This window comes from Sciurus carolinensis, chromosome X (genome assembly GCF_902686445.1).
Source record: "Sciurus carolinensis chromosome X, mSciCar1.2, whole genome shotgun sequence".
Taxonomy (NCBI): Eukaryota; Metazoa; Chordata; class Mammalia; order Rodentia; family Sciuridae; genus Sciurus; species Sciurus carolinensis.
The window spans coordinates 64,901,266-64,925,851 of record NC_062232.1 but is presented as its reverse complement, the minus strand read 5'-3'; the positions used below and the strand labels follow the sequence as shown (position 1 = coordinate 64,925,851).

General features: G+C 32.6%; 1 protein-coding gene across 1 annotated transcript in view; it reads left to right on the top strand.

Moving 5' to 3' along the window:
* The window catches only part of Hdx (highly divergent homeobox), a 127,361-nt gene that overhangs the window by 91,493 nt on the left and 11,282 nt on the right, over positions 1-24,586 (top strand). The window contains exons 6-7 of the mRNA XM_047536614.1: positions 15,723-15,930; positions 22,007-22,086. Coding sequence (XP_047392570.1) covers positions 15,723-15,930; positions 22,007-22,086 — 288 coding nt within the window. The remainder of the gene's footprint in view (positions 1-15,722; positions 15,931-22,006; positions 22,087-24,586) is intronic.

Here is a 24,586-nt window from a genome sequence, read left to right as displayed (position 1 = left end):
TAATAAACTTATATCCAAATATGTAAATAAATCTTACAACTCAGTTATGAAATGACAAATATGGCAGGTAAAGATAAACAAAGGATCTGTGAAAACATTTCTCCAAAGAAGTTTGAAAGGGCCTATAAAGAGACGAAAACATGTTTAACATTAGCCATTATGAAAATGGAAATCAAAACCATAATGAGATACCACTTAACACATACCATGGTTACTATAATAAAAAAAGACAGATAATAATAAGCATTGGTCAGGATGTAGAGAAATTGGAACCCTTATACACTGCTGGGCATAATGTAAAATCTTTTAGCCACTTTGGAAAATTGTCCTCAAAACCTTAACAGAGTTATCTTATTACTCAACAATTCCATTTCTAGATAAATACTCAAGTGAATGGAAATATATATCCACCCAAGAACGTACACACACAAATTCATAACAATATTATTCACAGTATCCAAAATGTCCACCAAATGAATGGATAAACAAAATGCATGCAGTATATGCACATAATAGATTTTATGACCATATAAGGAATAAAAAGTTGACATAGCCTGCAGAATGGAAGGCCTTGAAAATATCATACAAAGGCAAAGAAGCTAGTCATGAAATGTTACATATTATATGATTCAATTTATATGGAATGTGCAGCATAGGCAAATTATAGAAACAGAAAGTAGATTAATGGATGTTCACACCTGGCCTTAAGGACAGGGTAATAGCTGCTAATGAATATGGAGCTCTGTTTTGTCTTGAATTAATCTAATTAATTTAAAATTAGAGAGGTATGATTGCTGCACATCTCTGTGACTATATTGAAAATGTTTAACTATAGACATTAAATAAGTGAATTGTATGATATTAAATATATGCTCAGTAATGCTATTAAAATTGTATGAGATTATCTGAAATAAATCTCACATATTCATGTAATGAATGATAGATTAAAAAATATACTGGTTAATTATGGTAACAGTGGTTTATGTCCCATTTGAAAACCCTTGATATAAAGTTTTAGGTAATTGTGGTGCTAGTATGACAATCAGCTCTTTAAGGAAAATGAAATTGTGACTATTATTTATTGATTTCTGTGGTATAATTTCCCACCCTAGACCAGGCATGGTGGTATGCACCTGTAATCTAAGGAGGCTTAGGCATGAGAATTGCAAGTTCAAGGTCAACCTGGGCAATTTAGCAAGACCTTGTCTCAAATAATTATTTTTACAAAGGCTACTACAATAGACCAGTAATAAAGCACTTACCCAGCATGTACAAGACCCTGGGTTCAATCCCCAATATTTAAAAAAACTAAAAAAGATTTCCACCATAGCTAATTCCATGTGTCTTTCAATGCAAAGTTGTGAAGAGATGCTAACAATTGATTCTTGTTAGCAAGTAAGAATTGGCATCAGCAAATACTAGAGGATCATTGAAGGAGACCCACAGAATAGTACTATTAAAGAACAAGTGACAAAACATAAAATTATTCTAAAAGAAATAAAGTATTTCCTCACATACATATGAAAAGCACAATGTAGGGAGAAATGTTGGAGCACATATTTCTCAAAATGAATGCTATTCTAAAAATAGTGTCCTGTTTAGAGCCTTGCTTTTTCTCATTAGGATTCAGATGGGAAATCAATTTCAATTCTGTGTTTACTGAGTATGATGCTATGTGTTATTGTATACTAACAAGGAGGGAGAATGCATTAGACACTTCCTATTTTTAAGGAGCTTAGAGTCCAACAAGGATGACACAAGACTACAAATGACAAAAGAATTGGAGCAGGATCTTTGTATGAGGAGCCTAAGTAAAAGCCAAGAAAAGGGAAATGTAGAGCATATGTCTTTGTTGTCATAGTCATTTTTTTTTAAAATCAGGGTTATATAGGAACATACCTTAAGTCAAATTTTATAGAATTTGTCACAAAATGAACATTCCTCACTCCTCTTAGCCTACCATTTTTCAATAGCCAGAATCTCACTTTCCATTCTGTTAGATAATTCATTTGGTATCTGCTTCCATTTATAAATGATGTGCTGTATTAATTAAATTTACATATAGCTGTAAGTTATAGAAAAACTCAAAGTAACAGTGACTAAGACAAATAATTCCATGTATAGCTAGCATATAGCTAGCATGGCAGTTCTGTTCTATGAAATCCTATAACCCTGGTGCCTTCAATCTTCTATTTTGTTATGCTATGAGGCATCCTCTTTCTTCAAGGTCCAAAATGATGGCATATGTAATCTAAGCAGTACAACAGAGAAGTGGGGGAGAAAGTGTCAAAGGGTGTGAAAGAGCTACCTTTCAAATGGAGTTCCTAAAAACTGCCATATGATATTTGAATTTATACCCATTTGGCTAAAGATTATTCACATGGTCATACCAAACTACAGGGGAAGTGTGAATATTATTTTACTGTGGCAATAATGTGCCCAACTAAATTTGCTATTATTCTGAAAGAAGGTAAGAATAAATATCAGGAACAGCCAGGTGTCTTTTCCATATCTTTTTATATTGCTACTTCTTGATTTTTCAATGTTAGACTTCGTGTATTAATTTTTCACTTTGAAATGCAAGTTTTTTAAAGAATTCTGTTTTATAATTGTCTCATTGACCATTTCATCTACATACATAATTCCTCTCCCGTTATCCTCCCTTAATTTTTGTCAATGTGATATTCATTATTAACATTATTATACCTATATAAATGTGTTTGACCATTGAGTTGTGTTGTACAATATCATTTTTTCATTTTCTACATGACATTATTTCATTACCCTGAAGTCCATAGTTTACTTAGTTTTTGTTTTGGTTATTATGTTTGCTTGTTTAGATTTCTGTATGCTTAATACTAGTTTACCCTCAAACAGTATCCCAGTTGTGTATGCCTCCTTTCAATTCATTCATAAATATTTGGTAATGAAACAAATCCTGAAGTTATATTTTCTGAAATCTTCTAATGTTTTTCAATCTGGATTGGTTAAATCTCTGCATCTGGAATACAATTTTTACTCTGAGATTCTCATTTTTATCTTTTTATCCTTTTGCTCTGCCTTCAATAATATCTGCTCAAATTATCTGCCAACTTTACTGAGTTTTTCATTTTTTTAATTTTTCTGTGAATATGTCACTGCTACTAATAAGGAATCTGTGCCACTTTCTACCATAGATCCTCCTTGAGAACCCCATATTGCAAAAGACAGGAGCAAAGGATAGCAACTTTTTAAAAGCATACAATGAAAAGATAAAATATTCACAGAATTTCTGACAAGTATTCTGTCAACGACCAAAGCCATTGACATGAGAACCCTCACTCATCCACTACTATGTGCAGAGTCCTGTGCCCCTGAAGCAAGTCCTAGTTAGAAGGAAAAGGAGGAAGAAATTTTGATTATATTATCTATTATTTCTAGTGATTTTTGAAGATGTTAGCATGCTCATGTCAGAGAGAAAATTTGAAGAGGTCGTGTGCTTTAAGAGAACTTCTTTGTAACATCTGGTAAATTACACTAAAGTGGAATGCATTTGCCACAAAAAAATATATTCTTGAGATTTCAGGAAATTATTTAATGTTTTAAAATCTAATATACTTTCCAGTTTTTGATAACACTGTGATAGTTATTGATAAAAAATGATCTTTGCCACAGGTTTAGTTAACCATTACTTACGGTATAATTTTGAAATTTTAGATTCATTCATTCCTTTTTATATAGTAGTTCCCCCTGCTTATTCATGAACAATATGTTCCAAGATCTCCAGTGGATTCCTGAAACTATAATCAATACCAGACCCTATATACAATACAACCTGTGTTTTTCCTGTACCCAAAAACAGTGAAGCAAGAAAAGAGAACTAGGCCAGCACCCGGTAACTGGCACTTTTGTTGGGAGAACAAAGTTTCAGGTAGAATGCTGCATCCTGCATAACAACACCTTAAATAAAAAGGTGACCTGGAGTCTTCACAATAAGCTAATTTCAGAGAAGAAATTCCCTGTATCTTTCAGTAAACTCTCAGAGTGCTATAGCCAGGAGCCATCTTGAGAAGAATTATATTGTCAGAGACTAAACTGCTCTGGGGACAAGAAAACTCAGTAAAAATCACATCTCAGTGTCCCTGTGGACACTCCACTGCATTGCCTAAGCAGGCATCAGACATGGCTTAGAGGAATGTCTCTGACACAAACCTGCTGAGAGGTTTATGCTACAGGGAATGCAAGCTGTGACAGAGACAGTAGTGGAAGGCACAATGACTGTCCTCTGTGAATTGGAACAAACCCAGTCACGTGTGGTTTTGCATGGAGAGCAGACAAGACTGAAGGCACCAAAATCAAGGGTAGCCAATCACTTGGTCTCTATAACCCTCCCTCAACACAGAACCCAGTGGTTCAGTTGCTCCTTCTAGCTTCAGAGGCATTCTGGGGATCTTCAATGGATTTTGCATTTAACACAACCCTTAAATGCATAGACAAAAACCCTCCAGAGCAAATAAACAGCCCACATGTTTCACCTTCTGCCAAAACTTTGTAGGTGAGAAGGGCTCATTGTGGCTCTAACATTTGCCATAACTCTGGGTTCAAAGACTAAAAACTTCCAGATAAAGTATACTTCTGCCTTGGTCAACACATTCTGCCTTAATTTATTCAGCAAGAAACAGAAGGAGCGACTGCCTGCCGCCCCAATATCTTTGGCAACAGATAAGAAGAATTAAAACAAGCTGTGGTCACAACCCACTACTACTCCTCATCCCTACAGGATTACAAATTAGAAGACCTGGACAGAAGCATTTCCATGCAATTTAGCTCAGTGTAAATTTTATTTGTTTTTATTTTCTCCATCTGTTTTATCTTTTATTGTTGTATTTCTTTTAACTTATTGCTTAATTTAATTTTTTCTTTTCATTCCTTTTCCCTTTTTAATAATGTTATATATTCCCTTTTTGTTGCACATTTAATTTTTTATTTATCTATTTTTATTCTTTAATTTTTACTACTTTTTTCCCTCTTTTTCCTTGTTTTCTAACAGTACTAGTCATTGAGCCCAAGGCTTTGTACATATTGAGTGTGTGCTCTACCTCTGACCTGTACTGCAAGCTCAGCTAGGAGGAATTCAGCCCAGCTCTAATTATAGTCCAGTCCCACACACACCCTGGCAGAAATTTTTTTGCTCATAGAAAAAGGTGTCAACTTATCCCCAGGTGGTCACTGATAGGATGAGGCTGACATACAACTCCTGGGCCCCACAGTAGAAGCGGAGAGGAAAAACACAACTATTAATGACAGCACATCTAAGTCAGTCCTCTACACTGATGACATTCACACCTTGTCTGATCATGTAGAGATGATAAATCTGAAGGAAGTCCCATGAGTAGGAGTTGAGAGACCAACCCCTAGTCCTCACTATGAAAATGAAAGACATTAAGTCAGGCTAAAAAACAACTCAGCTGAAAGCCTCAACAACAGATTAAATCTAGGAGAAGAAAGAATATCAGACATTGAACATTGTGAATTTTAGGAGGGGACATGCTTTCTTATTTTTCATATTTCTTATGTTTTTATGTTGATATTTATACATTTGTTGGTATGACTCTTCTTTTTAAATATCAAGGCCTTTTTTATATGCAGCCATCATGAATTGGGGTATTGATTTGTTATCAGATGTTGAATTTATTTCCAACTTGACTCTATAGAGTAATTTTCCTGTAGCTTCTTTGTGATTTGTGAGTTTGGGCACAAAGTATAACCCATCATGGTTGGAGAGACCTACTGTCTCTACAAGATTTGTAAGAATGGGACACTCTAACTCTTCAGGCAGATTATGGTATAGGTAGCAGAACTACCTGCCATCTGTGATTACCCCTACTTTGGTAGTAGTAGCCCCTGTCGGGAGTTGCAGATTTCCACAGCACTGTTGTTAGTAACTCTATTTCCACAGCACTGTTGTTAGTAACTCTATTAAGTTTTAAGCTTAAGGGCTTGAAACTCTTTTCCTCCAATTGTAGACTGCTGTATGTCACCTCTTAAAGCTCATAACTTTGTAGTAATAGATTTCAGAGATATCAAAGTAGATTAAAAGTCAAAGAACTCAATCATATTCAAACAGCTCAAAGAAGACAATATAGCATGGGAATGAGCAATGCATATTGTTATTTTGAAAAAGAACCAAACAAAAATCTTAGAAATGAAAGGTAGTAAGTCAGATTAAAAAAAAACTCAGCTAAAAACCTGAATGAAAGATTAAATCAAGCAGAAGAAAGAATTTCAGAGATCGAGGACATCACTGCCAAATATATTGCATTCAGACAGCAATAAAAATTAAGAAAAAATGAAGAGAATATGTGAGATGTCTGAGACACCACCAAAAGATCAAATGTCTATATCATCAGTATACTGGAGGAAGAAGAACTGCATGCTGAGGACACAGAGAACATAGCAAAATAAGAGGAAAATACTTCCCAAATCTTGGGAAAGACGTGGATGTGCAGGTATGGGATGTATTAGGAACCCCAAATACGCTTTACCAGAAAAGAACAAGTCCATGACATATTACTGTTAAATTGCCAAAAGTACAGGATGACGAAAGAGTATTAAAGAATTCTATAGAGAATTGCCAAATCACATTTAAAGGCAAACCTGGTATGGTAATGACAGGTTTCTCAGCAGTAACTCTAAAGGCCAGGAGGACATGGAATATAGTGTCTCAAATGCTACAAGAAAATAACTGGCAAAGAAGATTGTGATTTGCAGCAAGATTAATATTCAGGATCAAGGAGAAATAAAGATATTCCAGGATAAACAAAAACCAAGGGAATTCATGACCACTAGACTATCATTACAGAACATACCTAAGGAAAGTCTATATGTGGAAGAGGAAGAAAGACAAATACAATCATGATTGCATGAAAAATAATAAAACCCATTAGAGGAAGAGTCATACAAATGAGAAATGGGAAAGATCAACACTAACAATACAGTAAACCCATCAAATTTCTAGGCTGAATAAAATAGGAACAAATTAACATAGAATGTTCTAAACAACCAAAAGAAAATCAATAAAGTGAGAGGAAAAGTACTATCTTTGATTATAAGTAGTAGTCTTAATTCAGATTGACTGAAAGGATTAGAACACAAGTTACAACAGTATCCTTTATATAAGAAACTTACCTCATCTACAAAACCATACACAGATTGAAAGTGGAAAAATGGCAAAAAACTTAATCTGAGCAAATGGAATATGAAATCTAGCTTCAGTAGCTATACTCGTATTCAAGAAAATCAACTCCGAAACAAAAATAATTAGAAGAGATAGAAAATATCACAATATATTGATCAAAGGAACAGTACACCAGGAAGGCATAGCTATTGTAACTATTATATGTGCAGTGAATGTTAAGTAACCCAACTTTATTAAACAAACACTACTAGACATAAATTGAGAGATAAACCTCAATTCAGTAATAGCGTATGACTCTAATACCCCACTCTCAACAATAGACAGATCATACAGGAAAAAAGCAACAAAGAATCATGGATTTAAATTACAGTACAGACCAATAAGACTTAACCAACATCTACAGAATATCCCAACCACAACTGGAGAATATACATTCTTTTCATTAGCATATAGAACTTTTCCAAAATAGACTGTATATTAGAACACAAAGTAAATCTTCACAAATTCAAAAAAATTAATATCTTGCATCTCATTTGGGAATGAAAATGGAGGCCATCAGCAAGAGAAACTGCAGAAATCATACAACTACAAATGCATATAGCCAGAGCATCCTGAATGGGAAAAAAAAACTGAGATCAGGAAAATACAGAGGTGTCCACTCTCATTAGTCTTATTCATTTCGGCACCATTAATTCCAGCCAAAGCACTTAGGCAAGACAAAAAAAATTTAAAAATAAACATACAAATAGGAAAGGAGGAATTCAAATTGCTGCCCAGTTCTAGACATAGAAAACCCTAAATATTTTACCAAAATATCTTATTTTATTTATTTAATCAATTAATTTTTTGGTACTGAGAATTGAATACACAGGTGCTCTACCACTGAGGCACATCCCCACACATTTTATTTTTTATTTTGAAACACATTCTCATTACATTGGCCAGCCTAGCCTTGAACTTGCAACCTTCCTGCCTTATTCTTCCAAGTTACTGGGGTTATAGGAGTGTGCCATCACCACTGGCCTACCAAAAGATTTTAGAACTGGTAAATTCAGCAAAATAACAAAATACAAAATCGACATATGAAATGCAGTATCTTTTCTTATATATCAACAATAAACTGGATAAGAGAGAAATTATGAAAGCAGTCCTACTTATAATAGTTACCAATGTGATAACCAGGAATAAATGTAAGAAATTGAGAAATGTCTGCAATGAAAATTACAAATCTCTGATGAAAAGAAATGTAAGAAGACACAAGAAGGTGGAAAGATCCCCATGTTCATGGACTGGGAGAATTAGTGCTAAAATGACCCTACATCACAAAGACAACTACAGATTTCATGTAATCCACATTAGAATTACCAGTGACTAGAAAAGAAATCCCTAAAATTCATTTGGAAACACTAAAGATCCTGAATAGCAAAAGCAGTCCTGAGAAAAACGCAATGCTGCAGGTATGACAGTTCCTGATTTCAATACGTCGTACAAAGCCATAGTAAAAAAAAAAAAAAAAAAGACAAAACAAACAAACAAAAATATTGGTATTGGCATACAAACAGACCTATAGAACAAGGGAAGAGAAGACCCAGAAATAAATTTACACATCCTCAACCAATTGATACTCAACAAAGGAGTCAAAAACATAACTGGAGAAAGGACAGCCTCTTCAACAAATAGAACTAGGAAAACTGGATATTCACATGTAGAAAATAGAAACTAGAACCCTGTCACCCTATTCTAAAATCCAATCAAAATGTATCAAAGAGGTTGATTTAAGATCTGAAACTTTGAAGCTGCTAGAAGAAAACAAAGAAGAAACACTTAAAGATTTTGGCACAGGCAATGATTTCCTGCATAGAACTACAATAGCCCAGGAATCAAAATCGAGAATTGACAAATGGAATTACATATAATTGAAAAGTCTCTGTGCAGCAAAGGGAGCAATCAATGGAGTAAAAGACAACCTAAATAATGGGAGAAAATCTTTTCCAGGTGTTCCTTTGACAGAGGATCAATATCCAAGATATGTAAAGAGCTAAAATAAACTTAATGAAAAAACAAATGAACTGATAGTCAAATGTTCTGACCAGACGCTTCAAAAAAGTGAAGTACAAATGATAATACATATATAAAGAAGTGCTTATTATCTTTAGTCATCAAGGAAATGCAAATAAAAAATACAGGAAGATTATATAAGTGAGACTATTAGGGTCTGGAAAGAAATCACAGGTTTGGGTGAGAATGAAAGAAACGGAAAGGAAAATGGGGTGGACATAATATATGCATCTGTAGAAATATCACAGTGTAATCCATTAATTTGTGCAATGAATTTTTTTAATAATTATAATAATGAAAAATAAGCAAATTAGGTAGAGTACAAGATTAGCAATAATAACATAATAAAATAGAATAATTATAACAATGTACTGAAATAAAAATCACATGTACTCCATTCTTGTATTTGACCTGATTCCCTATATCTACACTAACCACCTGTCTCCAATTCTGGCTTCAGTTTCACCAATTTGCAGTCCCATCAGCAATGTTTGAATGTACCTTTTTCTCTACATCCTCGACAATATTTATTGTTGCTTGATAATTCTTGATAATTGCCATTGTGACTAGAATGAGATAGAATCTCAGTGTAGTTTTGATTTGCATTTTTTCTAGTTGCAAGAGATGTTGAACATTTTTTCATATATTTTTTGACTGTATTTCTTCTGTGAAATGTCTGTTCAGTTCCTTTGCCCATTTATTGATTGGGTTATTTGTTTTTTGGTGTTAAGTTTTTTGAGTTCTTTATATATCCTAGAGATTAATAACTCTATCTGAGATGCAGATGGTGAAGATTTTCTCCCATTCTTTAGGCTTTCTTCCTGTTATTGATTGTTTCTTTTGTTGTGAAGAATCCTCATACTTCTTTATAGCTGATTAATACTCCATTGTGTTTAAATACCATATTTTCTTTATCCATTCATAATTTGACACCTAGGCTGATTCCATATCTTGACTTCTGTGGATAGTGCTACAATAAACAAGGTTGTGCAGGTATTTATTTTGTATGCTGATTTTATTTCCTTCAGATATATATCCAGGAGTGCTATAGCTGGATCATGCAGTAGTTCTATCTTTAGTTTTTTGAGAAACTTCCACGAATCATAATTTTTATGATCAGATAACTTTGAAGAAAACTTTGCTACACTCTGATTATTTTTGAATACATCAGGTGGTTCTATCTCTTTTTAACACTTGGTCAAAATTTGTAATTTATATTTATGTACTTGTTCATTATCATACCACTTCTAGTTTATAAGTTCAATATCCATCAGAAAATGGATTGTGCCTGTTATGTTCACCACTGTATCCTCAGCACCATAATAGTGCTTGGTACATAATAATTGATTGGTACTATATGTGGAATGAATCAATGAATATCTAACAGAAAGATAAACTCTGTATGTAACATTCCCAGATTAACAAATATATGGTAACATTTATTTACACTAAAAGTTTGAAATATAGTTTCATATTGTTTAATAGAAATGTGCTTGGAAATTTATGAGTTCTGATGGTACTCATTTTAATAGCCATTATATTTCTAATGTTAATATATAGAAATTCTGGTTAAAAATACTGTTAATCTACAGATGTATGACCACTTCAGAGGGACATTCATTATCAGCAAAGTACAAGATTTGGAAACCAGTTCCCTGATTTCACACATAAGGAGTTTGAGGCCCAGAGTGATAAAATAACTTGCTAATCTATCATATAAAATGATTTATAAACTATGTATTTCAAAATTAGGAGTGTTTAATGTGAAATAGAGAAAAATACTCTGTAACAGTTGGGATGTAGAGAAAAGCTGAGCTGACAAGAATCTGGAGCAAAGGAAAGGAAATAATGCCTACAAGAAATAAGAAATATTTATTCAGTTTAAGAAGGAGAACTTTAAAAAAAAACTATGCAAAAACGGACTTGGTAAACTTGCATGGTGTTATGTTCCATATTCTTGGAGTTTTCATGCAAAGACGATATGGAAATTTAAGGCCTTCAGTGATTGGGATGATGCCCACCCATGTTGATATGGGTTAACTTCTCACTTAGTCCACCTATTCAAATGCTAATCTCTTACAGAATCATCCTCATGAAACACACAAAATATTGTTTTACTAACTATCTGGGCATCCCTTAGCACAATTAAGTTAGCACATAAAGTTAACCACTGCAGGTGGCTTCAACAAAATACTGCAGACTGGATGGCTTATAAGCAAAATCATTTTTTTTTCATAGTTGTGAAGGCTGGGAAATCCAAGATCAATGTGCCAGCGTGTTTTTTGTCTGCTATGGGTCTATTTTCCAGACAGTGGTCTTTGTGCTGTAACTGCAAATGATGAAAGGGGTGAGGGAGTTTTCTGGGGTTTCATTGGAAAATGCACTGTCATTCATGAGAGTTCACCCTTAGGAGTTGATAAACTCTCAAAGGCCCTTACTCCTAATGCTTTTACCTTGAGGATTTGGAGTTCAACATTGTAATTGAAAAATGAGGATGTGAATATTCAAACCATAGCAACTTCCAAGATCACTTCCATCTTCTATGGTTCTATAAAAATGTAATAAACCCACTAAAATGTGTTTATACAGAGTCATTCCCATCTCTTTTTAGTTTGAGGAATACCAAACAAGAAATATTTTAGCCTTCCTATACAATAAATTCCCACATTTTCCCAATATCTATATTCCATAACTTTGCTTCATCTTTGTACATTTCAGAATCACTTAACTCTCCCAAAATTGTTGCAAAAGAAATCGAAGATAAAGAACTTGGTCTTTATGTTTCTTTATCTTGTCCCTTCATCACATTTTGTGACCCAAGTGAAGCAGGAAGCATTCTGAGGAAACTGGTGTCTTCCTCCTATTGTTTATATGATTACTGCAGCAACAGGGCCCAGGATTATTGTAAAAGAAAAATTGTTTGCATTATAATTTTTAAGCATAAATATTCACAGATGGAAAACAGAGAGACTACATGACAATTTAAAGGTGCTTTACTAAGAAGTTGCAGTTCTTTACTTTTTCTGAAGTCTAACAGTGCATTTTCACAGATATGATATAATGGGAATTCGAAATGGAACAGGACTTTTTAAACAAATATATCTTCTAAGGGGGAAGTTAGTAAAACTAGGAAAATTAATATCCATAAATATTTTTTGATTAGATGATTTTCACTTGTAAGTTTATAAAACAATGTATTTCAGACTTCACATATAGTATTGAGTGCTAAACATATCCGAAGTCCTAAGTTACCTGAATTTGAAGATTCTCCAAAAATTACAAAAAATAATTAGTATTCTTGGAATAACTGAATAGTTCTTCTATGTTGCACTACATGTATTTTTTTGAAAACTCTTACCAAGTATAAAGTTAACTTTATTCATGCTTTTTATATAGAATCAGAAAGCTTCTAAAGGGGCTTTGTATTTCTGTAGACCCTGTTATACAGAAGAAATTCTAGTTGGCATACAAAGAAGGAGTATCATTAGCCAATTAAGGATTGAAATTTGAATCTATAATCCATTTTGAGATCATCTTTCTGTAAGGTGTGAGGTTTAGGTTGAGGTCCATTTCATTTTTCTCTGGATATCCAATCATTCTGGCATCAATTATTTTTCATTTTTATTTGTAGTTGTAGATGAACACTATACCTGTATTTTATTTATTTATTTTCACATGGTGTTGAGGATCAAACCCAGTGTCTCACACATGCTAGGCAAGCACTCTAACACTGAGTCACAACTGCAGCACCTCCAGCATCATTTCCTGAAAAGATTACCATACCCCATTGAATGGTTTCTGCACCTTTGTCAAAAATCAGCTGACCTCTTCATATTTGTGTGGGCTTATTCTTGACTTGTCTATTTTGGTCCATTGATCTAATGTCTTGAAACTGAGTATATGGACGGCTTCCACTTTATTTTTTCAATATTGTTTCATCTATACTAACTCATGTCTCTCCCATGTGAATTTTAAAATTATCTTTTAAATATATCCACGAAAATCTTGCCTGAATTTTTGTAGGAATTTTGCTAAGCCTGCGTATCAGTTTGGGAGGAATTTACATCTTTAAAGCATTGAGTCTTCTAATATGTTTACACAGAATGTTTCTCTATATATTCAGAACTATTCTTATTTACTTCTTCAATGTTTTGTAAATTTTGACATATAAATCTTGTACATGTTTTGTTAAGTTTATACATCAATATTTGATTTTTGAAAATAGCATTATAATTTTAACTTCAATTTGAGTACATTCTCTTTTTATACTGTATAGAAATAATATTTGTTGATATTGTATCTTGAGACTTTGCTGAATTCATTTATTTGTTGCAGTGTTTTGGGGAATTTCCTCCATAGACTATCATATAGTCTCTAAATAGGAAGGACTATAGTTTTTTTGTCTCTCTAATCTGGGTATCTATTTCATTTTCTTAAATTCCCACATGGATTAGAATCTTCAATTGAATAGGAGTGATTAGACTGGACACCTTGTTTTTCTCCTCTTGTCAGGGGCAATCTATTCTGGTTTTTATTTTCAATAAAGCATGATTTTAGCTGTGGGATTGGGGACTAGAAATTTCTTTTGGGGGCAATTTTAATAATGAGATACATTTTATAAATAATTATATCACTATTAGTCTATTTTATGTTGTGGTTACTTGTGTTTCTTAGTAGATTGGTTCATTTCATCTAAATCATGAAAGTTGTGTGGGTAAAGTTGTTTTTATTATTCTGTTATTCCTTTATTATCTGCAAAGTCTACAGTGAGATTCTCTTTTTCATTCCTGATATTAAAATTTGCTTTCTTTTTTTTCTTTGCCAGTCTTGCTCAATACTTATCAATCTTTCCTGTTTTTATTTTTTAAATTAATATCCTTTACTTTAAAGCAGTTTTGGTTTTCTGTTGTGAAAGACCAGGAGGAAAGAAATTTAAGTTAAAGATTGGGATGAAATATTTGCCAACCACTTATCTGACAAAGAACTCATTTATAAAATATATGAAGGACTCTATAATTACACTATCTTGTGTGTTTGATTAAAAACTTCAATTAGAAATTAAAAGAAATTTCACTGAAGAGGATATACAAATGGCAAATAAGCGCATGGAAGAATATTCAACATCACTAGCAATTAGAAAAAACAAATTAAGAACTCAATAAATCTCAGTGATAGAGTGCCTGCTTAATATTCATAAGGCCTTAAGTTCGATCCTCAGCCCAAAGAAAGAAAGAAAGAAAGGTTGGAAGAAAGAACTTGATGAGCCATCCCTATACACATGATTAAAAATATCCAATTTTTAAAAAATTGTTGATAATACTAAATATGGGCAAGAATGCTGAAAAGTTGGATCTCTCATGTATTGCCAATAGAAATGAAAAATGGCATAGCTCCACTGGACAACAATTTGGCAGATTCTTATATAATCTAGCATATAACCCCAAAATTGCATTCTTATGCATTTGCCCTAAAGAAATTGCAACTTATGTCTACACAAAAACCCATTCATGAGTGTGCATAATAGCTTTATATATAATAGCCAAAAACTGAAAACAACATGTGTCCTTCAACAGCTGAAAGATTAAACAAACATTGGTACATACATACCATGGAATACCAATTGGCAGTAAACAAAATAGACTACTGGTACAACTTAAATGACTCTCCAGGGAATTATACTGAATGGGAAAAAAAAGGCTGATTTCAGAAGATTTACTGCTGTATGATTCCACTTACATAATATTCTTGAAACAAATACAGAAGTAGGCCACAGATTAGTGGTTGCCAGAAGTCAGGGATAGTGGGAAGAAGGAATAAAGTTATGATATAATAAAATAACATAGAGCTATATGTATGTAGTATACAATATCAACTTTCTGCTTTTGATGTTGTGCTATAATATTGTAAAGTATAATTTGGAAGAAATGGAGTGAAAATCACAAAGACCTTTTGAAATTTTCTGTGATTCTAACTTTATTTCAATATAAGTTTCAAAAATTGATTCTAAATCCAATAAAATTGAATTTTAGAATACTTGAATATCAAAGGTAACAATTATGGAGCCAAACAAATAAATAGCGAGCACATTTTCACCTAGGAAGAAAAAACTGGAAATGGCGTTTGAACTATTCTTATAGCTCTATACCTTATTTCTTTGGAAAAAAGGAACCAATTCATTTTTCTTTTGAGATATTTGGTGAATTTATTTCCTCAGAAACAAAATCAAGACAGAAACAGAAGTGATCTGTAATAGATTGTATGTTGTTCAAACATCTGAGTCGTTAGATAAATATCCTCCTTTTGCTAATAATTTATTTTGAAATAAAACAAAATTATTTTTATTTTAACTTGATATAAAATTCATTATTCTATGTACCTGTTTATTCTTTTTAATCCAACTTTATATAGCATCCATTCATTTTTTAATGGCCAGAACTGCTAAGTTTTCTACATTTATAAAACTCCCTCTTATATTTCTCTTATAAAGACTTGGATTGGGAATCGACGAAGGAAATACCGTTTAATGGGGATTGAAGTTCCACCTCCAAGAGGAGGCCCTGCTGATTTCTCTGAGCAGCCCGAATCTGTTTCTTTGTCTGCACTCACACCAGGAGAGGAAGCTGGGCATGAAGTAGGAGAGGATAATGACAGAAATGATGAAGTATCCATCTGTTTGTCCGAAGGAAGTTCTCAAGGTACTTTATGTGCTTGCTACACCTCCTAATAATAGACTTTATCAATCTGATGCATTTTTTCTTGCTTTATGGCTCACTGCACTTCAAATCTAGAGTTTTCAAAACACTTAACCAAGAATTTGTAAAGAAAGAGGTTCATTTTTAATGTTTCCATGAAACAGTTTCCCACATCAACTCATCATAAAGAGCAGTCATCTACCACAAAAAAATGATTATTTCAACAGTCCATATATTATAATTAAGTAAAAGATTATGTTGATTTTATTGGAATTCAAGTCAATTTAGGTTAGAGCATTATAAACGCATTGTAATGGAAGGAAATAAAGTACAATGTAATGAACAACAGGCTTGGAGTGTAGCAAACTGGGTGCTTGCAAATCCTAGCTTTTCCACTATCTTATTATGTGAATTGTTTAATTCACTGGGCTTTAGTTTACTCACTTGCAGAAGAGAAATTAGATTGGATCATCTTTATAAACCACTCAATATTTCCTTAAATGATACTGCAAATAATAGCATGGAGTCATTTGTCCAGGAGAATATATTTCATTTGAATTCAGGCATGGAAATAATACTAATGCCATTTTTATTAACACTTTCATTAATGTTTATTTATATATCATAAAATTCACCCATTTTAAGTGTACGATTCAATTATTTTAGTAAATTCTATAGTTTTACAACCATTACTATAACTAAAACCTAATCTTAGATCTTTTCATCACTCCAAAAAACTTCCCTGGAGCCCATTTTCCGTCAACATCCCCTCCCTTCCTCAGCTTTAGACAACCACTAATCTGTTTTTTGACTATATAAATATGTGTTTTCTGCATATTTTACATAAATGGAATCATACAATACATAATAACTTTGCATCTGTGATTGAGAGAGAATATTATATTTGCCCATTTTGTTTGTTTTTCTTTTTGTTTCTTTGAGTCCATTTCAGGATATTGACACTTGTATGTTGACATTTTCCAGTTCATTGTTTGCCTTTTAATTTTGTTTATGATGTCTTTCTGATGTCAGAATTTCTGTTTGTAATTTAATGCTGTCAAATTTACCAATATTTCCTTTATGGTTTCTGACATTGTTTTTTTTTTTCTGGTGCTACAATTATGTAAATATACCTCTGTATTTACTTCTGATATTTTTATGGTTTTATTTTTACATATTGATATTTATTTATTTCACTTATAATTCATTTTGCCTTAATGTGCATTAGGAAAATTCCTAATTTTATATTTTCAAAGATTTAACTAGTTGTCTCTGCCCTAATTTTTAAATAATACATTTTTCCAGTGTACTTAAGTGTGGCTTTGTGTCACATATGCATACATTTATATGCATACATACATACATCTGCATGCACACATACACACTAGGTAAAATTCTGAACTTCCTATTATGTTACATGAATCTGACTATTTACAATGTGCCTTTATAAAATGTCTCAATATCTGTTAGGACCCTTGTTATTCTTAGATCTTGCAGTACATTGATTCTTGTAAGTGAAATTTGTAATTGTTTAGTTTTATCTTTTCCTAATTTCATCTTCAAAATCCATTTAGTACATTATTGGTATTGCATTACATGGATAAACTATTGTAGAAATATGAATCCAAGTTTGCATTTATTAAGTTTTATAGAGCTGTCCACTAGACTTTTAGACACTGTGGGTCTGGAACTCAGAAGCAAGCCTAAGACATGTGAAATATGTGAGTCACCCACACCAAAGCCAAAAACTCCTAGATATAAAAATAGAAGATTTATTAAATAAGAAAAAAAAACACTAAAGGACAATGGACAAGGACTGTGTGATTAGAAAAATTCAGATTTGGGGACTACAGAGAAAAAATAAAAGCCATTAAAATATTATTCAGAAATAGGAGACCAAGGAAAAAGGAAGATTTCAGAAAGAAGAGTGGTCATTATTATTTCAGTGATCTCACAGAGGCTGAGTAGAAAGAAGAGGCCACTGAATCTGGTTTTTAAGGGATTCTTGCAGAAAGCAATTAAATATATGCACAGGTGGAAGGTAAACATTACAGTAGGTTAAGTAATAAAAGGAAAAAAAAAACTGTTGCTGTTGAGAGGGCTATGTACTGCAATACAAGATGTTCAAAATGTTATCAGTTTAATGAATGTGAATATTCAAGTTTCTCTCCCTCTCCCTCCTCTCTCTTTCCCTCTCTCTTTCTCCATTGTTACTGATATTGGTGAGAATGGTAACAGAATTTAATATACAAGGAAATCGTGAGGCAGATTTAAAAATCACCAAGAATAAAGAAGCATTTCATCATTTCTAATCCCTTTATCTCTCAGTCCTGGACATTCTTAGAAATTTCTAATGATTCATGACAGGCTCTTTAGAGCATAATGTCTGGCAGCTACTTGAAGGGGAGTGGGAGAAATACGAATTTGTGTGTTTCTGAGAATGGGTGGGAGAGTTTGTGAGGAAATATTCTGATAAAAGTTCAGAAGCCCATAGGTGGAGTTTTATTCCTTAACTGCCACTTCCCCACCTAAAAGGGAATTTTAGAAAATAAGTAGTTAATGGAAAAAAAGTGAAAGTTAATTTTAAAGTCCTTTTTAATGGTCCAATTTTAATAAACCACTGCTCCTACAGTGGCATCCTTTGTCATATAATATCATGTTCTCTAGACAGCTGGCATAGTAATCAAGACCTAATGAGAAAAAGGAGAGAGAATTTAATGTATGAATCAAAAAACACTTGACAAATGCGATTGCCTAGAATTTCTCTCAGCAGCTTATTTTTCACAGCTGCATGGTAACCTTTTCATTCTCATCAGAAATCGCAAAAGAAAAGCACTTTCAAGAACTGAAAAGAGCCCCTTTTTGTTCAGTTTCCTACTACTTCTAGTATATTCTCTTCCTCATTTTGCTGATGTAGAATACTAATCAAATTGGTTTGACTGGGATCATTTTGCAATGACTCAGTTAATTGTTATCTGGTTTAGACTAATAGCTAACCTTTAAATAGGCTAACCATATTCTCTTACAGTTTATGAGAATGCTATTAAATCTATATCTACTTTGAGAATTAAATTAATTTCATCTTAGACATATGCATACAGAATGATTTAGAGTAACAGATCATACTATTTCAAAAATCTAGCAACTGAAATTCAGAGTCCTTATAACACATCTAGTGATTTAAAAGGATTTATTAAAAGAGAAAAATATCTTTAAGTTAGCGCTTACATGTTACATGTTAAAATCAATAATAATTCTATAAAATTTTCTAAAACATCTGCTAAGCAAACCTAAGAATTTTTAATTGTAGCTAAAGGCAGGTTTTATTGGAGTAAACAAAAAGTGCTACTGAACTTTTAGCAGTTTCAGATACCTTCCTTTATTTCTGAGAGTGCTGGTACTTCCCTGACACAGAGTTTCTGACTTACATCTTTCTTCTTCCACCTCCTACCTTCCCCTCTCTGACTTCCTTTTACTATCCCTGTGTGGGGATAAACAAAACGGAGATAGGTTTGGGACTAAAATTTTTAAAAGCCTCATAGTTCATCCCTCCCCAAACTGTGAACTTCAACAAAAGTAATACTTGGATGATTGAGCTCCTTAATTTCAAATTCCACATCTACTAAAATATATATTGATGGTTAAGAAATTTTGAACGTTTTTTACTATCCTGAGGAGCAAATTGATTAATGTTTGGGAACAAATATCATCTATAACATTAACTTTTGCAGCAAAGCCTCTTATTCAAGTTGTATCTATTACATGGGCGTGCACATTAAAAATAATTTGGCATACAATTCCTTAGAGTGAGTATGTAGTCACCACATAGAGTGCCCTCTAGAGTTGTATTTAATTAACAATCCAACTTAATTATTTTCCAGTTAGCAGAGTTGCTTTTCTTAATACCCAGAATTATTAACACTGTCTAGTTTTCAAACTTTCATAATGTAAAAGAAAACCTTCCTTATTCAATGCCTCATTTCACATGTCTTTATTTTAGAAATTCTCAAAATAGTTTTTATTTATGTCTTCTAAAATAATCAAACCATGGATAAATATATTGCCAGTAGAGCAAAACTATGCACAAAATTACAAGTAAATGAAAACAGGAATATATGGCAAACCTATAAGGTATAGCACCAATAATCATCTTGTTGATGAGAAATATAACCCCTCTTTTGAGGCCACCAACTGTGCAGGTAAAGCTGATGGAAATTTTTCCTCCCTTTATTTCATTTAGTTGCCAATTTAGTAGGACTTTAAAGGTCTGTGATTTGAAATGTCTAGATAATGAATAGATTTAAAGTCCCTCTAAGAACCATTCTATTTTTAAAATTTAAATTGACTTTTTTTTAGATTCCACTTATAAATAAGAGTATGTAATTTTTTTCTTTATGTGTAGTTTATTTCACTTAGAATAACATCTTTTAAGTCTACTCACATTGTAGCAAATTTTAGGAAAAAAGGTCAAATATATAGGGCTAGAAAATAAACATAATTATCAGAATGGGGAAGGGAGATGGGAAGACTTCAGTTAAAGTATGCAAAACAGCAAGTATGTAACATGAATGCGTGGAAAGATCTAATGTAAAACATGAGAACTATCGCTAATGATAGTGAATTGTATTCAGGATTTTTGCTAAATGATTATAGCTGCTGTTGCCTGGGATGGGTTAACTATATGAAATGATAGATATGTTAATTTGTTTCACTAAATTAACCATTTTACTATATACATGTGCATTATAGTATCATGTTATATACCACAAATATACATAATAAAATTTATTTTTAAAATAAATCCAGTAAAAGGGTCAGAAAAAAATTAATTAAATTATAGTAGACTGTATTAAAACTCTTGTTAAGGTTTTCTTGGACTTCTTCAACTTGAATTCTCACATAGAATTCTCATAAGTGAGTTCCTGAATCCTGTCTGCTTTCCTTCTAACCATTTCCATGCTCATATGTGGTACTCTTACATGTCTTTACATGGGAAGGAATGGACTTAGAACAATCTTGGGAGGGCTGATTTTTTTTAATGTGAAATAAAATGTCAATTGCCAAAGAACTGAGAAAATCTACTAGTACATTTCCAAATAATCTCAATGATAGACATGGCCATGTGTGAGAAACAGAAAGACATTGTTATCCTGTTTCTCTAAATTGTAGAGGATAAAACAGGGGTGATAACATATACAGTGCCTTGAATTAGCCACTTTCCATAATTTAGCATGAAGAGCGTCCTAGCAGACTGCTTTTTTCTCTGAATTACTGTTCTTATTTTTTTCTTTTGCTGTTGTAAACTATTGAATTCAGTAAGAAAAGGAGTGCATCTTGATTGTAGAAAATTTTGGCAAATACAATAAAAACAGAAATAAGTCCTACCTCTCTGTGATAACCCCTCTGGAAATAGAGATCAGGGGATATTTTTGCCAACCTTTTCTCTTTGCATATATACAGGAGAATGAATTTTTATAATTTTCTTATGATAATGAAAGATAAATGTTCTCTGTAGAAATATTTATATACAATAATAAAAAGAATAAAATTGAAAAAAACTCTATCCAGAGATAATAACAGCAACATTTAGGTGTAAATAATGTCACTTTTTCCCCCCTCCATTAAAATGTGATTTTTTTTCTCTTTTTCAAAGTTAGAAGTATGTGTGCCTACATGGTAGGTTTGATTGCCTTCATTTTTTCACTTTCTGGTAGATAATGAAAAATTTCCCTGTTGCTAACTATTCTTCTATTTCATTTTTAGGGGCTTTATAGTATTTATTGTAGTAATAGGTCCTAAGTGATTTCTCACAGTGTCTATTGTTAAAAAGATAGGCTTCTTCCAGTTTTTTCTATTTAAATAGCACTACAGAGACCATCTTTGTATTTGCACCCATCCACACTTATTTCCTTAGGATACATTATTAGAAGTATGATTGCCCATTAAAGCATGTGCGAAGTGAATTTGCCATCTGTGTCTTTTTACAATAGAGACATTATTTAAGTGATCTTGAAAAAAACACACTCAATATTAAGTTTTGAGGTATGAAAAATGAAATCATCCTTTTTTTCCCCTATAGAAGAGCCCAGTGATATTGTTCCAAATGAGTCAAGGGCTCACAAAGAGGAGGACCACCATGCAGTATCCGCAGATAATGTGGTATGTACAGTTTGAAATTCTTTCCTCATTACGTGATGGATTTCAGGGACACATTTCCAGTTGGTGACAGAATAAGCTTTGTCAGAATAACATCTTTCTCTACTTCAAAAAGAAAAACAGAGCTTTTTTCCAATGAACTTATGTATCTTTGAATGATATTTTTAATGCTTTCTAAATAAAATTTAAAATGCCTCAATGTGTCTTATTTAGGGGATTGCAAATAAAAAAAATCTAATACTTACAAATATGAAGCTTTATATATGATGTTATTTTTCTCTAAAACACTTAGCAAAGAGCAGATTCCTTCTCATTTGACAGATGGCAGAATTAAAATGGAGTTTAGCCTGAGATCATGAAGGAAGCCTTTGTTAGTTCTGGCACTTGTATCCCAGGCCCAGGATTTCTCACTCTGATTTCTCTCTGTAGACCATACATATCTATAATATGTTTAGAACTGTTATTTTTTTCTACTTAAATTGAACTCTGGTACTCACCTTAAAAATTATGGTAAAGGAAGAAAGAAAATATTAGACTTTAACAGCAGGCAGAGTCAGGCTATATGTGGATTAATATAGGTTTTGTGAAAATGTAAACATATAGTGATGATCCCTCGGCAGCTGTTTTAGAAGCTTTTGTTTATATTTTATTTCATCAAATAATATAGAAATTAAGGTAATGTTAAACAAAATCAGACATAAAGGGGAATGGGAAATGTCTTTGTGAATTTTTTTTTGCCCTCGAATCAGTATTTTGTGCTTTATTGCAGTCATTTTAAGTAGGCCCCTGTAATGGATTTTTCTGTTCCAAAATGTCTGTGATATCAAAATTAACCCAGACTTCCATTACCGAAATTATTTATTTGGCCCTGTGATCCTGCCACATCTGTTTAATAAAAATTAAGCCCATACAATATGCAGTTTTGCTCTTATTTGTTAAATTTCTACAATATTTAACATTGTTTCCCACGTGTAGAATGTGGCTTAGGATTGCATTTATTAAGTCCTGACTGAAGTCCATGTTTGACACTTCTAACACTAAATTCAACAGGTTGCTTTCCTTAAAAAAAAAAAAAAACTTTGATTTTGAGGCAAATTCATGCTTTCATTAGGTAGTGAAAAATATTAGTTTTCTAGAATTTTGGATTTTGTTAATATTCTTAAATAATTCCGCCAGCTAATAATCTCCTTAATGCTATAGATTTAAATCATAGTATATAAGTTATATGCAAGTATATACAAATTGAAACCTCTTTCTCCTGAAGATATGCTCATTTTAGCCTGCATTGAAACTCCCTTGCAGCATACATTTGAAGATAATGAATGAAGTCATATCATGGAATGACTCAAAATCACTTAGGCACCTAATTTTTCAAGAACAATTGATTTTTAGAGACAAAGCTCCAAACTTTCAAAGGTTGATTTCCTCTGCCTGTAACTTTGGAGTGCCCCCAATTATTCATAGATGACAAATCACACAGACATATAAGACCTATTTATATGCACAAATCTATATAGTGGCCTTTGGTGCCTTCCTTCCTGGATTGCCTAGCTCCTTTTTCCCAGAACCAATCCAAATAGTTAGAGAATATGAAAAACATCAAAAAAGTATCATATCTGAGGTCTAGGGAGAGCCAACATGATTAAGTTCCAAGTTTATAGTGATTATAATAGAAAACAAAACATTAGATTCATCTCCAGGCAGCGGTAGAAAGCAATTTCATTGCAGCTGTCCTTCTGATTCAGAAGCCTGCAGGTCAGAAACCCTGTAATGGCATCATATCCTCGTAGGCAATATTTCAAATATGATCATTCCAAGTTTGTTTGCTACTTTTAATCACCATATATATTGCTGGGTAGGAAGCCTAATTTCAAATTCTATCTACCACATGCTGTTATTAATGTACTTGTTCTTAAAACATTGTCTAGTGACTAGGTCTTGCTTAGTTTTTCCTTTTTTTAAATGTCCTTTTGGGTTGGCAGAGTTTAAATGTTTCCGGGTGTTTTTAATTCTTAACTGTGTTTTTTTACACACAAAAGAAAAATTTAGAGCTGATATTGTCTTCTGGTTTTTGCTTTTTAAAAAAGGGTTATGTGATTAGAGAATTTGCCTTACCCTCATATGTATAGCTTATTGGCCATTCTTTTCATCAGGACTGAGCAGTTTTTTTCATTCTTTTGACATTTATTTAATTAGTACCTACTCTGTGCAAGATGCTGCAGAAGCTATGTTGTACCTTCATTTTAAAGCTAAGGACATTTTTGTCTGTGTTTTTCACCTATTCACTCCTTTCCCTAGTGTCTAGTGAAGAAAAAAATCACCATGCAATTTTCATCATTATATCATAGATATCTGCTTTCAATTGTCTAGCTAATAGAGTGAAGTAAATATGTGAATTTTTAAAAATTGTATTTGCTTTGAAATATATCATATGTTAACATTTTACATCAGAAGTAACAAAGAGGTCTGAGAAGATAGAAAATTAAGTGCCTCCTATCAATAA